Source organism: Thalassophryne amazonica, chromosome 7 (genome assembly GCF_902500255.1).
Source record: "Thalassophryne amazonica chromosome 7, fThaAma1.1, whole genome shotgun sequence".
Lineage (NCBI taxonomy): Eukaryota > Metazoa > Chordata > Actinopteri > Batrachoidiformes > Batrachoididae > Thalassophryne > Thalassophryne amazonica.
In genome coordinates this window covers 3820492-3833427 of record NC_047109.1, presented here as the reverse complement: position 1 = coordinate 3833427, position 12936 = coordinate 3820492, and the positions used below count along the sequence as shown (strand labels likewise).

General features: G+C 40.9%; 1 protein-coding gene across 1 annotated transcript in view; it reads left to right on the top strand.

The window, feature by feature from the left end:
• iqgap3 (IQ motif containing GTPase activating protein 3) overlaps positions 1-12589 on the top strand; it is a 164401-nt gene extending 151812 nt beyond the window's left edge. The window contains 2 exon segments of the mRNA XM_034173734.1: positions 2959-3067; positions 12278-12589. Of these exon segments, the coding sequence (XP_034029625.1) occupies positions 2959-3067; positions 12278-12391 (223 nt within the window). The 3' untranslated portion in view covers positions 12392-12589.
• Positions 12590-12936: the final 347 nt, after the last annotated feature.

Below are 12936 nucleotides of genomic sequence, written 5' to 3'. Positions count from 1 at the left end.
CTTGGGAAAGAAATTCATTAATTGTATCCATATTTTGTAATGTATTGGTGGTCTTAAATTCGCTACGTGAGATATCGTTCCAAGCAACTGTTGCACAAAATCTAATTACTTTTATGTAAAATATAATTGTTTTTCATGTTCAAATGTGTATTATATTTGTTTAATGTGAATTTTCTATTCTTCAAAAACTAATCAATGTTTTGAAGCAACTGAAATGTTCATACAATGCATATTTATAAATAGTTCAGTCTAACTCCATAAAAATCTAGTTTGCCATTTGAAGGAATTGACTGTAAAGACATTTTAGCAGAAATGCATTACTGTGTATTAATGATATATTCTTAAAGTGTGTATCTCTTTTTTTTTTTACATTCAAACACAAAAAAAGTTGTAGTCTGATTATTGTCTGAACATTATCAGCAAATGTCTGTTATACGCTGTATAGAAAACCTTTCACTCATAAATAACACAACTTAGTGAGGGACACGCTCAGTATCACTAATAAATATACTGCCTCAAACCACTGATATGATTGTGCATTTATATAATTGTGCATTTGGTTTTAACTGAACATTGTCTTTAGGTTCAGTTTAAAGGCTGATGGATTGTTACATGTACAGTTAATATACGTTTTAGAAAAAAGTCTCACACACGTTATTACCTGCACATCCACATATAATTATTATTTATCATTTACCATAGTATTGTGTAGTGTGTACAATTGTATTCAAAAGTTTACATACCCTGGCAGCCCAGGGGCCATTTTTCAGAGGATATTTAAAACACAAACTTTTGTTTCCCCTCATGGTTTGCGGTTGGGTGAAACCATTTATTGTCAAACAACTGTGTTTCCTCTTTATAAATCATAATGAAATGACCCAAACGTTTCCTTGCCCCTGTTCTTCATACCGTGTGTCGGCCCCTTTGGGGTCTTCTGTGGCAGCTGTGGACTCCTTTGCTTTGGTCATTGTGACTTTGCCTTAGTCCTCAGTAATGTGAAGATTCACAGATGCTGAGGACTCAGACTTTGGGTGCAAGTGAATGATTTCCTGTACGATGTTGTGCTGAGGGCGCCGCATGTGGAAAGAGCGCTTGAATCCCGTCATGGAGCGTCAGACCTGTGATGTCCTACGGCACCTTCATGGTGAATTATTTTACCTCCAGACTCCACCTTTAAAACACCTCACATGTTTGCACCCACTTACAAAACAACTTGGAGTCGGGCAAAACTCGCACACAGCTGATGGTGTGCTTTGTCACCATGGCAATAAGGCATGGCCCCCTCAAACAGCTGGTTCTGGGTTTCCTTCTCGTCACATGTCAGTGTTGTGTAACTCTGGATACACACTGATCAGTCGGGGGAACTCTTGATATTAATTCCTCAGCTTGGAGGAGGAGCAGTCGCACCTTCTTGTTGGACACTGCTGAGGTCTATGGATTGATGGTGGTGCCCCTCCCATCCTGTTTTGATTTGTGGTTAGCACTCTCACCTCACAGCAAGACGGTTGTGGGCTTGTTTCCCGTCTGGTCCTTTCTGTGTGGACGTGCACCTTTGGTGGACTGGACACTCTAAGGTGTGACTGTCTTAACCCTGGTTCACACGGCAGGATAATTAGGCCGATATCGGACCTGATCTTCCCCTTCTGACAGTCTTAAGGACGCCCCGACAATCGTGATGACGCTCAAGATAATCTTATCAGATATTCCTGCCATGTGTGGTTTGTTCAGAGTGCTCTGATCGCAAATCTGGGATATTCAACATGCTGGATTGTCTTGGCCCGATATCGCAGCACGTGTTTGTCCTCTGACCACAAACGAACGCGCAGCCTGCTGAATGTGACATGCAGCCAATCAGAAAGAGAGGTGACGGACGCACGGAGCGGAAAATAAAATTAAAACAGCTGTTCTGACTGATGAATTATTCAAACGGTGCCAAATCCCAACCTAAATCACCCCAAGGTACTTCTCAGAGTAAAGTCTAAGCTCTCCCAGCCTCTGAGCAAGCACCGTAGAAACAGTGGTCACAGGAAACTGGAGAAGAAACCTCCAGCAGACCGGTGTCAGAGGGGCGGCCATCTGCTCAAACTGCAGAGAGCAAAGTCAGATAAGGTCACATCGTAGTTGTAAAAAAGCCATCAGTATGCTTCTTGTAAGCCTCCCAGCCTACGCTCTTAAATCCAGGACTATCACAGATCTGATTCCTCACTCGGCTCCTCACAGGCTGCAGTCAGAGAATCCACTGACTGTGCAAAGATCACAGTGTCGTCTGCGAAGAAAGAAGTCAGAAAACCTTTAATCACCAACAGAGGTGCTTCAGCTGCTGGCATTCATCACCCTGTGTCCAGGATCCAGTCCATGGAAGCATTAAACCGTGTAGGAGCCAGAATTCACCGGGCAACATTCAGAATCCACGTCCACCTCAGCAGCTCCTCAGGGTGACCCAGAGAGCAGCCCAGACAGCCCGATCAGGGACCTTGTGAAAATGTGAAGCCTGGACAGATCAATGGCTGAAAAGTCACCTGACTTCAGCTGGTTTGTTCCTGGCACTCAATTCTGTTACCGGCTGTCGCCTGTTCTTTCCAGAATGGGTCGAGGAGTCCTGCGTTCAGTCTGTTGGGGCGATGGCTGATTCCCAGACCGTGTTGTGAGAGTCAAGGGTTTGCAGCCGCACTTGAGTTTAAGATGAACGTGAAGACTAAAAATAAATAAGAGATTGACTTTGAAAGAGTGTTGGCCATAAACTGCAATAATTTAGAAACTTTAAATACAATAAAATGCTATTTTCATAAATAATGTTGTCTGTGTTCATCAGTGTCTTACTGTGAGAACATAAAATTTCTCCAGATGTTTGCTCTGAATTGGGATGGTTCACTTTCAATCAGTCCACAGTGATGAAAGGGCCGACATGAACATGTTGTCAGTGAATGCATCACAGAACTTGACACTTTGCCGTTCCAGGTTTAAGAATGTCGTCTTTGACATCGTTCCCGGGTTGGAGAGAGGAAGCTTCACAGTTAAAGCTCGATTTCTGGGGGTTGAGATGGAAGAGTTCCTGCTCAGGTACCAGGTAAGAAACTCAACTGAGTACTAGGAGCCATCACACTGCATGCTGGGTCAAACGAGAAGCACAAAACCCAGAAAGAACCAAAGCCACGTTGAGCTGTGCTGAATGGTCCCCCTACAAATTGATCCCCCCTGATGACACGGTTCACGGATTAAAACTTCGCTTCTGCTTCAAACTTCCTCCAGTCATCATCTGTCTCAGCCACAGATATCTGAAGCTTTTGTACAACAACAAATTCAGCATTATTTCATCAGAAAAGGTGGCGGAAGTGATCAGAGTGCCGCGGCTAAACGTGCTGCTAGCTGATGTGTTCATTGTGGGTCAGACATTTCAAAGTGTCACGAAAGTTTGTCTCATTTCTGCTTAAAACAGCCTCGCTTCTGCTTAAAACTTTAGAATGATTTAAGAGGTTTTACCTTCATCATCTGATGATTAATAATCACATTAATCCATTTGATTGCTTTGGGTGAAGAGACTCCATCTCAGACCTGCTGCTGTGGTCTGAAATGATGCATGCGCATATGCAAAAGGCGGACCGATTTTTAGGGGCGTACCATTTGGTCTGCAACACCGAACCCAACTGATTCAGACTCGGCTAGACATGAAGTCCAAGTAACTTAAATACAGAGTTAAACTGGAATTCAACTTATTTTCATTTATATAGCACCAAATCACAACAAAGTTGCCTCAAGGTGCTTCACACAAGTAAGGTCTGACCCATGGGTAAAAATTCTCCACGACAGATTTCTGTCATTTGGAACCTTTAACCACACATACGCGCGCACGTGGTGTCATGTGTGTTTTGGGGCTGAAATATGATACTCTCACTGTCAAAGCAACATCTCATTCTACGCTAATCAAAGCAGCAGCAATGTCAGCGTGGACTGCGGAGGAAGGCACCGTGTGAATTTTCACTCCTCTCCACTGTTTTTACTGCTTGCCATGAGCCACGGTCCTTCTCCTCCCTGTCTTCATGGGAAACTTCCCCAAGTAGAGCAGGGTGTGGCTTTGCTTTGAACCAATGAAGCATTGATCCGACTCACTGTTTCGATGGTTAGTTGTTTTATTTCGTTTTATCTTAATTTTCCCCGCTAAAACCCTAAAGATCATATGTCTGTGAGTAATATTTACCTTTTTTATGTTAAACCGACCTGTTATGGACTTATAAAACAGTTGATAGATGTATTTTATAACTTAAAAATGGGACTGATGCTAACACATTAGCATGTCTATGGCGTTTTCAATGTTAAAGTTAGCATTAAGCTGTTCACATCTCAGCACAGTTTGTGTTCATTTCTGTATAATTCATGGCTCAGCATTTGTCATAAAAGAGTCAAATGTATTACAAAATGTAATATTTTTTGTTTATCCATCCATCCATCCATTTTCTTCCGCTTTATCCGGAGTCGGGTCACGGTTTTTTGTTTATTTATATATTAATAATAATAATAGCAACAACAACAACAAAAGTAATAACTAATAATAGTAATGCTACAATACAATTTTAGAGAAACAGACAAAAAGAACCTGATAAAACAAAATACAACAGAAAAGGTAAAACCAACTAACAATGAACATAAATAAATAAATAACTGTTTCCTGTGAACACCTTAAACCTCCACTTCACCCGTTTTAAGTTTAATGACAATTTGTTTCGGTCAAACCACATGTAAGCTGTGTTTTTACACAAGAAAAAAAAATGCACTTGGCTACAGTGGGAAGGACAAACTCCCTTTTAACAGGAAGAAACCTCCAGCAGAACCAGGCTCAGGGAGGGGCAGTCTTCTGCTGGGACTGGTTGGGGCTGAGGGAGAGAACCAGGAAAAAGACATGCTGTGGAGGGGAGCAGAGATCGATCACTAATGATTAAATGCAGAGTGGTGCATACAGAGCAAAAAGAGAAAGAAACAGTGCATCATGGGAACCCCCCAGCAGTCTACGTCTATAGCAGCATAACTAAGGGATGGTTCAGGGTCACCTGATCCAGCCCTAACTATAAGCTTTAGCAAAAAGGAAAGTTTTAAGCCTAATCTTAAAAGTAGAGAGGGTGTCTGTCTCCCTGATCTGAATTGGGAGCTGGTTCCACAGGAGAGGAGCCTGAAAGCTGAAGGCTCTGCCTCCCATTCTACTCTTACAAACCCTACGAACTACAAGTAAGCCTGCAGTCTGAGAGCGAAGCGCTCTATTGGGGTGATATGGTACTATGAGGTCCCTAAGATAAGATTGGACCTGATTATTCAAAACCTTATAAGTAAGAAGAATAATTTTAAATTCTATTCTAGAATTAACAGGAAGCCAATGAAGAGAGGCCAATATGGGTGAGATATGCTCTCTCCTTCTAGTCCCCGTCAGTACTCTAGCTGCAGCATTTTGAATTAACTGAAGGCTTTTCAGGGAACTTTTAGGACAACCTGATAATAGTGAATTACAATAGTCCAGCCTAGAGGAAATAAATGCATGAATTAATTTTTCAGCATCACTCTGAGACAAGACCTTTCTAATTTTAGAGATATTGCGCAAATGCAAAAAAGCAGTCCTACATATTTGCTTAATATGCGCATTGAAGGACATATCCTGATCAAAAATGACTCCAAGATTTCTCACAGTATTACTGGAGGTCAGGGTAATGCCATCCAGAATAAGGATCTGGTTAGACACCATGTTTCTAAGATTTGTGGGGCCAAGTACAATAACTTCAGTTTTATCTGAATTTAAAAGCAGGAAATTAGAGGTCATCCATGTCTTTATGTCTGTAAGACAATCCTGCAGTTTAACTAATTGGTGTGTGTCCTCTGGCTTCATGGATAGATAAAGCTGGGTATCATCTGCGTAACAATGAAAATTTAAGCAATGCTGTCTAATAAAACTGCCTAAGGGAAGCATGTATAAAGTGAATAAAATTGGTCCTAGCACAAAACCTTGTGGAACTCCATAATTAACCTTAGTCCATGAAGAAGACTCCCCATTTACATGAACAAATTGTAATCTATTAGATAAATATGATTCAAACCACCACAGCGCAGTGCCTTTAATACTTATGGCATGCTCTAATCTCTGTCATAAAATTTTATGGTCAACAGTATCAAAAGCAGCACTGAGGTCTAACAGGACAAGCACAGAGATGAGTCCACTGTCTGAGGCCATAAGAAGATCATTTGTAACCTTCACTAATGCTGTTTCTGGGGTCTAATAGACATGTTGATGGTTTGGAGGAAGTAACTAATGAAAATAACTCAGACAGAACAATCGGAGAGAAAGAGTCTAACCAAATACCAGCATTACTGAAAACAGCCAAAGATAACGATATGTCTTTGGGATGGTTATGAGTAATTTTTTCTCTAATAGTTAAAATTTTATTAGCAAAGAAAGTCATTACTAGTTAAAGTTAAAGGAATACTTGGCTCAATAGAGCTCTGACTCTTTGTCAGCCTGACTACAGTGCTGAAAAGAAACCTGGGGTTGTTCTTATTTTCTTCAATTAGTGATGAGTAGTAAGATGTCCTAGCTTTACGGAGGGCTTTTTTATAGAGCAACAGACTCTTTTTCCAGGCTAAGTGAAGATCTTCTAAATTAGTGAGACGCCATTTCCTCTCCAACTTACGAGTTATCTGCTTTTAGCTGCGAGTTTGTGAGTTATACCACAGAGTCAGGCACTTCTGATTTAAGGCTCTCTTTTTCAGAGGAGCTACAGCATCCAAAGTTGTGCTCAATGAGGATGTAAAACTATTGACGAGATAATCTATCTCACTCACAGAGTTTAGGTAGCTACTCTGCCCTGTGTTGGTATATGGCATTAGAGAACATAAAGAAGGAATCATATCCTTAAACCTAGTTACAGCGCTTTCCGAAAACTTCTACTGTAATGAAACGTATTCCCCGCTGCTGGGTAGTCCATCAGAGTAAATGTAAATGTTATTAAGAAATGATCAGACAGAAGGGAGTTTTCAGGGAATACTGTTAAGTCTTCAATTTCCATACCATAAGTCAGAACAAGATCTAAGATATGATTAAAGTGGTGGGTGGACTCATTTACATTTTGAGCAAAGCCAATAGAGTCTAATAATAGATTAAATGCAGTGTTGAGGCTGTCATTCTCAGCATCTGTGTGGATGTTAAAATCGTCCACTATAATTATCTTATCTGAGCTAAGCACTAAGTCAGACAAAAGGTCTGAAAATTCACAGAGAAACTCACAGTAACGACCAGGTGGACGATAGATAATAACAAATAAAACTGGTTTTTGGGACTTCCAATTTGGATGGACAAGACTAAGAGTCAAGCTTTCAAATGAATTAAAGCTCTGTCTGGGTTTTTGATTAATTAATAAGCTGGAATGGAAGATTGCTGCTAATCCTCCGCCTCGGCCCGTGCTACGAGCATTCTGACAGTTAGTGTGACTCGGGGGTGTTGACTCATTTAAACTAACATATTCATCCTGCTGTAACCAGGTTTCTGTTAGGCAGAATAAATCAATGTTGATCAATTATTATATAATTTACCAACAGGGACTTAGAAGAGAGAGACCTAATGTTTAATAGACCACATTTAACTGTTTTAGTCTGTGGTGCAGTTGAAGGTGCTATATTATTTTTTCTTTTTGAATTTTTATGCTTAAATAGATTTTTGCTGGTTATTGGTGGTCTGGGAGCAGGCACCGTCTCTACGGGGATGGGGTAATGAGGGGATGGCAGGGGGAGAGAAGCTGCAGAGAGGTGTGTAAGACTACAACTCTGCTTCCTGGTCCCAACCCTGGATAGTCACGGTTTGGAGGATTTAAGAAAATTGGCCAGATTTCTAGAAATGAGAGCTGCTCCATCCAAAGTGGGATGGATGCCGTCTCTCCTAACAAGACCAGGTTTTCCCCAGAAGCTTTGCCAATTATCTATGAAGCCCACCTCATTTTTTGGACTCCACTCAGACAGCCAGCAATTCAAGGAGAACATGCGGCTAAACATGTCACTCCCGGTCTGATTGGGGAGGGGCCCAGAGAAAACTACAGAGTCCGACATTGTTTTTGCAAAGTTACACACCGATTTAATGTTAATTTTAGTGACCTCCTAATCCTAAATCATAATCGGGTGAAACCTGATGTAAATCTCTTTGTGGTGTGTCAGTGATGTATGTATGTGCAAAACAAAACAAAACACTACTCCAGGTATGTTTTTGACACAAATATAACATAACTTTCTTACAAGCTCAAACGTTGATGTTGCGTGATAAAGGCCTTTTAATAATAACTCACTTCAAGAAATAATGGCAAAACTCACATGTAAGTAAAAAAAACAAAAAAAGATTAATCGAAAAAATAATTGATTACTAAAATAATCGTTAGTCACAGCCCTAGTTTGTTTTAGGAGTGAGAGAATTTTACCGATTAAATGTGAATAAGCCAGTTTTGAGTTTCTCAATGCGCATGCGTTTTCAAAACGGGTGACAGCGTTACTTTGTGCACAGCAGAACAATGTTGTCAGTTGCTTTAGGCCCTAATTTTGTATTTTATTGATTGTACAGCAGCGACACAGCACCCATTTGGTGCATTTACTGGATTAGAACAGATCAAAATACTACAGAAGACAAAGAATTTTTACTTGACAGTTTGAAGTGAGTTTTCTTTGTTTCAGAGGGCTTCATACTCATTACAATTCAATTTTCAATTTCACTTTATTTCATTTATATAGCGCCAATTCACAACAGAGTTGCCTCAAGGTGCTTCACACAGGTAAGGTCTAACCTTACTAACCCCCAGAGCAACTGTGGTAAGAAAAAACTCCCTCTGAGGAAGAAACCTCAAGCAGACCAGACTCAAAGGGGTGACCCTCTGCTTGGGCCATGATACAGACACAAATTACAGAACAATTCACGGATGAATATACAAGAAATGCTGTTGGAGCACAGGACAGGAGGATCGCCAACACAAATACAGCTCCCATCTCTGGATGGAGCTGCACCTTAAACAGAGAAAAAACAGAATCAGGCATCAGAAAGACAAGAAATACAGTATAATTTGTCAGCATTAAACAACAAGAAAAACAGAAAAATACTAAGGTGATCGCCAGCCACTAGCCCTAAGCTTCACTAAAAGACCCAGAATTTAGATAAAGTTGAGGCCGCAGCCCGCTCCAATTACTAATAAATGAATTAAAAGAGTAAAAAGCGTAAAACAAAACTGTACCAGTATGCTGCCATATGAAAGGGAAAATAAGTGCGTCTTAAGTCTGGACTTGAAAGTCTCCACAGAATCTGACTGTTTTATTGATGCAGGGAGATCATTCCACAGAACAGGGGCACGATAAGAGAAAGCTCTGTGACCCACAGACTTCTTATTCACCTTAGGGACACAAAGTAATCCTGCACCCTGAGAACGCAGAGCCCAGGCCGGTACGTAAGGTTTAATTAGGTCAGCGAGGTAGGGAGGTGCTAGTCTGTGAACAATATTATAGACTAGTAGCAGAACCTTAAAATATCATCTCACTGGGACAGGAAGCCAGTGAAGAGACGCCAAAATGGGTGTAATGTGATCAAACTTTCTGCTTTGTGTCAAAAGTCTGGCTGCAGCATTTTGAACCAATTGGAGACCCCTAATGCTCAGGGATTAGATTGGCAAATTCGATTTTCAGAGGAAAATAAGCCAGGGTCCAATAAGCCAAAGCATTTTTGCTGTTTTAAAACATGTAAATTGCACTAAAATGATATTAAAAACTGCTATAAATGCCAGGTGTTCATATCTATAATTCAAACTGTAAACCCTTACTAAGACCATCTACTGTACATGTGTATTTTTGTGACCAAAATATTTTTTCATAACTAGACTTATTTGATTTTCAGCATTCTCCACTTTCAGCATGGCACACTTGTCAACAAACATACATGTACATGTATATCCTCAAATACACGTACATGTATAATCCAATGTTCTATGTCCATTGAACTGTCAGACCATATAAGGTTTATATTTAGTCAATGTGATCTCCACCTATAACACTGTCATCACGTGTATACATGTATAGGCCCCTCCCTGAGCCTGGTTCTGCTGGAGGTTTCTTCCTGTTAAAGGGAGTTTTTCCTTCCCACTGTAGCCAAGTGCTTGCTCACAGGGGGTCGTTTTGACCGTTGGGGTTTTACATAATTATTGTATGGCCTTGCCTTACAATATAAAGCGCCTTGGGGCAACTGTTTGTTGTGATTTGGCGCTATATAAAAAAATTGATTGATTGATTGATTGATTGATAATTACAATGTTCAAGCACACTACAATAATGTCAAAATGTCTGTTTACATAATCCACTGACTGTGTGTGTGTCTGTGTGTGTGTGTGTGCGCGCGCGCAACACCGAAGAAAGGGCAGGAGAAACGCATATATAACCTTTGCGCTGACTGGTCATAAGCTTTGTAATAACCAATGAAAACGTGCGTAAGTAATTGCTTCGACTGCGCTTCGATACCGTCTTGGTTTTTATGATTTGTTGGAGGGAAAACTACCGAATATTGGAAGTTGAAAGACTGCACAGTTACCTCCCTTACACTACATGCTCATTGTACACCTACCGTATTTTCTGCACCATAAGGCGCACCGGATTATAAGGCGCTGCCTCAATTAGCGATACTTAACCCTTACAAAAGGCGCATGCTAAAACATATAGTCTACAAAAAAAAAGGTCACAGAAGCAAAACAGTGAGTTTATTTGAACTTTTTAACAACTTTGAACTATCGGTATTTAACAATATAGTACTCACATTGTTTTTTATTATGGTTCTGTCACAAATCCATCGAAGTCCTCATCTTCTGTGTCTGAATTTAACAGCTGGGCAATTTCGCCATCAAACATGCCAGGTTCCCGCTCATCTTCCCTCTCCTCATCGCTATCGTTTTTGCCTTCAGCTGAATGGTGACTGTAGAGACGCTTCTCCCGGCTGTTCTTTGTTCAATGACCCATTGCGCGAGTTGGTCTTCTAGCTGTGCCAGCCTCGCTTTGTTTCCGCAGAAACTCCGTTTGGTCTTTTTAACTTGGCTCAGTTCATTTTCTTGTTTCCGCCACTTACATACCATAGATTCATTTATCTTGAATTCTCTCGCAGCTGCTCTATTCCCATGAACAACCGCGTAACTGATAGCCTGCAGTTTGAATTGTGCCTCGTAAGCATGTCTCTTCGTTGGCGCCATTTTCGGGGGTCCTTAGACAAACAAATGTTTTGGTAGTTTACAGTAACTACCAGAGGAGTGGCGGAGGTAAGTGTACGTACCATGGACTCACGGACTCTTCTCTGATTGGTTTATCGCTGGCAGCGTCCGTACTCTATGCTATCAGCATATGTACTTTACGTATTACGTAATGTTCTCCGATGGGTTTATCGCTGCCAGGGTACGTACTCTACGCTGCTAGCGTACGTACTTTACGTATTACGTCCCTGTGTCAGCGGGAAATGGTCCAATATTCCGACAGTCAAAGACAGCATCGGTCGTTTTTACAGATTTTGGAATTCAGTGCGCACATAAGGCGCACTGGATTATAGCACGCATGGCCGATTTTTGTGAAAATTTAAGGCTTTTAGGTGCGCCTTATGGTGCGGAAAATACGGTACTTCATACTGGTCACTGATCAGCACAGCGTTACTTCCGCGTTCGGCTGACTGACGGACTGATCGAACTTGCTGCGTCGGCGATAACAAAGACCACTCAGTGTTCTGAATAGACAACAATTTTATTAAACAAAGGTACTCCTGGCATTAATTATTTTTTTTATTTTTTTGCATTCTCCTAAAATTTTCTCAACGGATTTGGACGTTTCACAAAATCGACCTCTGGGACTGTCAAATCCCTGGATCCGTGGAAAAATCTCATCCTTGAATGCTGGACTGCGGTAAACCAGAAAATAGAACATTACAGCAGTCAAATGAGACTGCGCTGCCCCAAACATCTCATCTTGTCATATCAGTGACTTCAACCTTTGACCTGTGATCTAAGATGACCTGTGCTCTGCAGGTGCTGCTGTAAATTGCTGCAGACAGACATAAGCCTTACAGTTTTCCACCTGGGACGACAAACGAATGGTGGACTGGCCATGACAGACGTGGGAAGGATCCACCCGTGACACTTTTTAATCCAAACATGCATGCATCATAAATCAAATGGCACAAATACAGGATCAAATCAGAGTGGATGCTGGGAAGGGTCTGTCACTTTTGGACCAAACGCAGTCTTTGCTTTGTGTGCAGGACCTGCTGCAGCTGCAGTATGAGGGCGTGGCCGTGATGAAACTGTTTGACAAGGCAAAGGTCAACGTCAACCTCCTCATCTTCCTCCTCAACAAGAAGTTCTTCAAGAAGTAGCCCCAGTGAGGCGCCTGCCTGCGTGTATTTGATCTGATCACTCTATTGATTGGTTATTAGTATTTTTGAAATGAGTTTTGCTTTTATCAGAATCAGAGTCTAAACTGAACTCACCACTCAATATTTTCAAAACAAACCTTTATGAGAACATGACAAAGAAAATGACATCATAAAGCCAATATGAGGTATAGTCCTTTGATCTTTTTAGTTTTTCTTTTATTTGTTCTTTCATCTTTTCATCTCCATGTTTAGACTTGTTGTTTGTTTACTCTTTCATTCTGAAAATGACAATAAATTTTAAGATTGAAACTCTGACTCTAAATTGATTGACTGATTTATTGATTATCTCTGTCATAATTGCACTGCTGGTAGTTTCACACGGTGGGCACAGTTTTGCTAAGTGCTTCCTTTACAGAAGCGGTTAGCTAAGCTTGGATTAAAGCTGCTAAGCGGTTAGCTTGGTCTGCTAATTAGCAATTGGTCTGCTAATGGTTTTCAGTTACTTTTTCATTGGCAGATTTGCTTTTCAGCTAACTGTGAAAACC